General features: G+C 43.2%; 1 protein-coding gene across 1 annotated transcript; it reads left to right on the forward strand.

The window, feature by feature from the left end:
- Nucleotides 1-427: 427 nt before the first annotated feature.
- On the forward strand, nucleotides 428-1,892 carry rasd1 (RAS, dexamethasone-induced 1). The gene is made up of 2 exons (XM_086063659.1): nucleotides 428-792; nucleotides 906-1,892. Exons 1-2 carry the CDS (start codon nucleotides 522-524, stop codon nucleotides 1,430-1,432), a joined length of 798 nt encoding a protein of 265 aa, XP_085919785.1. The 5' UTR covers nucleotides 428-521; the 3' UTR covers nucleotides 1,433-1,892.
- Nucleotides 1,893-3,247: the final 1,355 nt, after the last annotated feature.

Here is a 3,247-nt window from a genome sequence, read left to right on the forward strand (position 1 = left end):
TAATATTTGTGGTACACAAAATAACAGCCAGTAACAATTCAATTGTATTAAACTTTTAAGTTCATTAAGTTGAATATATTAGAATTTAGTCTTTAAGAAGTGTTTGTAGAAATGTATTTATGTATTTTTTAAGTCACCAATATCTGCCTTATTCTACTAGTGCGCAATCGTCTTAAGGACAACGACTGTCCATGGAATTGAACGTGGCTATCAGCGATGTTGAATCAATCCTTTCAATAGAAAAGAGCCCTCCGTCCATTTCTCTCCCATCACACATTCAGACAAACTTCATTCCAGTGACTTTTTGGGAATTGCAAGACTGACGCACCGGTGGGAGTTTGCTCCGCGCGTTTTACAGCGCTCGACGGAGCGCCCTGTCACCGAGTCGTGACGTTCGCAGGAGGCGGGGTCCCACCGCGGCGCTTAAATACAGCTCCAACCCTCATCCTGCCAGACAGCAACACACAGCAGTCTCCGTAAACGAACCTACAAAAAAAACCTCTTGCTCTCCAGAAGACGCCATGATTAAGAAAATATCCCCCTCGGAGAGCGACTTTGACATCCCGGCCAAGAACTGCTACCGGATGGTGATTCTGGGCTCCACCAAAGTCGGGAAAACCGCCATCGTGTCCCGCTTCCTCAACGGGAGGTTCGACGAGCAGTACACGCCGACGATAGAGGACTTTCACAGGAAACTGTACAGCATCAAGGGGGACGTTTACCAGCTTGACATCCTGGATACATCTGGCAACCATCCGTTCCCTGCCATGCGGAGGCTCTCCATCCTCACAGGTACTTGCGCGCCCTTTTACGCACACACTGTTTTTTATTTACTTATGTTAAAAGCTAAAAAATAAATAAAAAATTGCACAACAGCTAAACTTACTCCTCTTCCCCTCTCACAGGTGATGTATTCATCCTGGTCTTCAGCCTGGACAACAGAGACTCCTTCCACGAGGTGCAACGCCTCAAGCGTCAAATCTACGAGACCAAATCGTGCCTGAAAAACAAAATGAAAGAGAATCTCGACGTGCCCCTCGTCATATGCGGCAACAAGGGCGACCGCGAGTTCTACCGCGAGGTGCAGCGCGCCGAGATCGAGCAACTGGTGGACGGCGACGACAACAAGTGCGCCTACTTCGAGATCTCCGCCAAGCGCAACGAGAACGTGGACCGGATGTTCCGGACGCTCTTCACGCTGGCCAAGCTGCCCCACGAGATGAGCCCCGACCTGCACAGGAAGGTGTCGGTGCAATACTGCGACATGCTGCACAGAAAGTCGGTGAAGAGCAAGAAGGTGAAGGACGAGGCGTACGGCATGGTCACGCCGTACGCGCGGAGACCCAGCGTGCACAGCGACCTCATGTACATTAAAGAGAAGGCGGTCGGTGGCGGGCAAGCCAAAGATAAAGAAAGATGCGTTATCAGTTAGGAGAACTCGATGTTAAGAAGACATTCGAAAAGAGAGGGGAAAAAAAAGAGGAAAAGCAGCCGTAATGGGCTTTTTCGTTCCAGCTTGTGCGCGCGCATGCGCAGACTGTCACGATGGATACGGAGCGGGTTCCGAAAAGCCCAAAAAAAAAAACATAACCCACGACACATTCAAAGAATGTTCGCTTGTTTTATCCAACCGTGTGACTTTTCATCACCGTACTTGTGCGCGTCATGAGGGGGAGAAAAAAATGTGTTCGTTGACGTCATCAGAGACTCTGAGATGGAGCCGCAGCAGCGGACAGAAATGTTGTTTACATCGTTGTTTTTATAACCACACTGGAATGTTACTTTGCAATCAGCACTATTTCTACGTACTGTATATTTATTGTGACTGTCACTTTTTTTGCAAAGAAAACCTGAGAATATAATAATAAATAAAAAAACACTACCTAAAAATATCATCTGCAGTCTTCTATTTATTTATTTTGTTGATGGGGTCCTCATAAGCACATACAACTTGCACAACTCAATTGTATTCATTAATATTTAAATAAAAGCCCTCATTGATGTTTACGCAACAAATCCAACCATCAAGTAAAGTCCATCCCAGCACAAGATACAGATATTTTTGTAGAAAAAAAAATCTGGATATGATTAATAAACAGAAAATAAAAGTAAAGTTATAGACAAATAAATATTTGAAGAAGGCCTATAGAACAGATACCTCCCTGAAAAATATACAGTAAACTCCACACTGGAAGGGGTTCGAACCCTTCTTAGCTGTATTACTAGTGATTACATTTGGTGAAATGGATTCTATATTTCATTTTCAGCGAATTTGTAGTGTCCTGTTTTTAATTTTGAAAATCTGGTCTCCTATAATAGTGGCTAATTAGTCTTAAACGCTATAATAATAAAATTGTATGCTAGTCTTATGCTATGCTAGATAGCTACTATTATTACATATACTATTACAAAATAAATCTAGTGTTGTTGCTCACATTGGTTGAGCAACAACACTTGATTTCGTTTGTTCTTCCTAAATCTTTTGTTTTCATTCTACAGGTCAATTTGATAGCTGTGCTGTGTGTTTGTCTATTATCTTTTTTTTTTATTTTCTTTTTTTTTGCTGACAGAGCTCAGTATTGTTCATTCGGTAATCTTACCGATTCAACATGTCATCATCATTGCTCTCTCCCTTTTTTTATGTGCGTGTGCGTGTGTGCATATGTGCGTGCGTGTGAGTTTGTACTCATTAATTCCCCTGAAACCTATTAAAAAATCCCATTCCCTTCACCTGAACCGAAGACTTTAGAATCCCGATAGAGTCGTGAAGTTGTCTATTATCTTTTTGAGTCTGTTCAGAATTTGTTCTCATCCACCCTGCAGCAATTCGAGCGCCTCGGCATCCATTGTGACGCGCGCGCAAGCTTTCTCCTTGCTATCAGCAATAAGCCTCGCAGGCTATGTGTGTGCTCCAACCCTGCCTTGCTGCTAATTAGTAGCACTATGTGCCTGACTCCTTGTTACATTTATAATTAGATAAACATGAATACCAGCTCCCATCGTGGCTCTAATTTGCATATATGAATAAAACATGTATTGACCCACTGAATGCGGAATACAACATTGGAGGTCTAAAAAAACACAACAAAACATGAAATCCTTGGTAATCCTCGAAAGAATGAATTAATTTTTACACCAATAATCTGGGCATTCAACAGAACTCCATGCAGCTCTGCTTACCTTTTGGCTTTGGCATGTTAGCAGGGACGATGCACCTGCGGGGCACGTGGGGGTTTCTGCATGACAA

Source organism: Leptonotus elevatus, chromosome 20 (genome assembly GCF_054856555.1).
Source record: "Leptonotus elevatus isolate MCC_2025b chromosome 20, RoL_Lele_1.0, whole genome shotgun sequence".
Taxonomy (NCBI): Eukaryota; Metazoa; Chordata; class Actinopteri; order Syngnathiformes; family Syngnathidae; genus Leptonotus; species Leptonotus elevatus.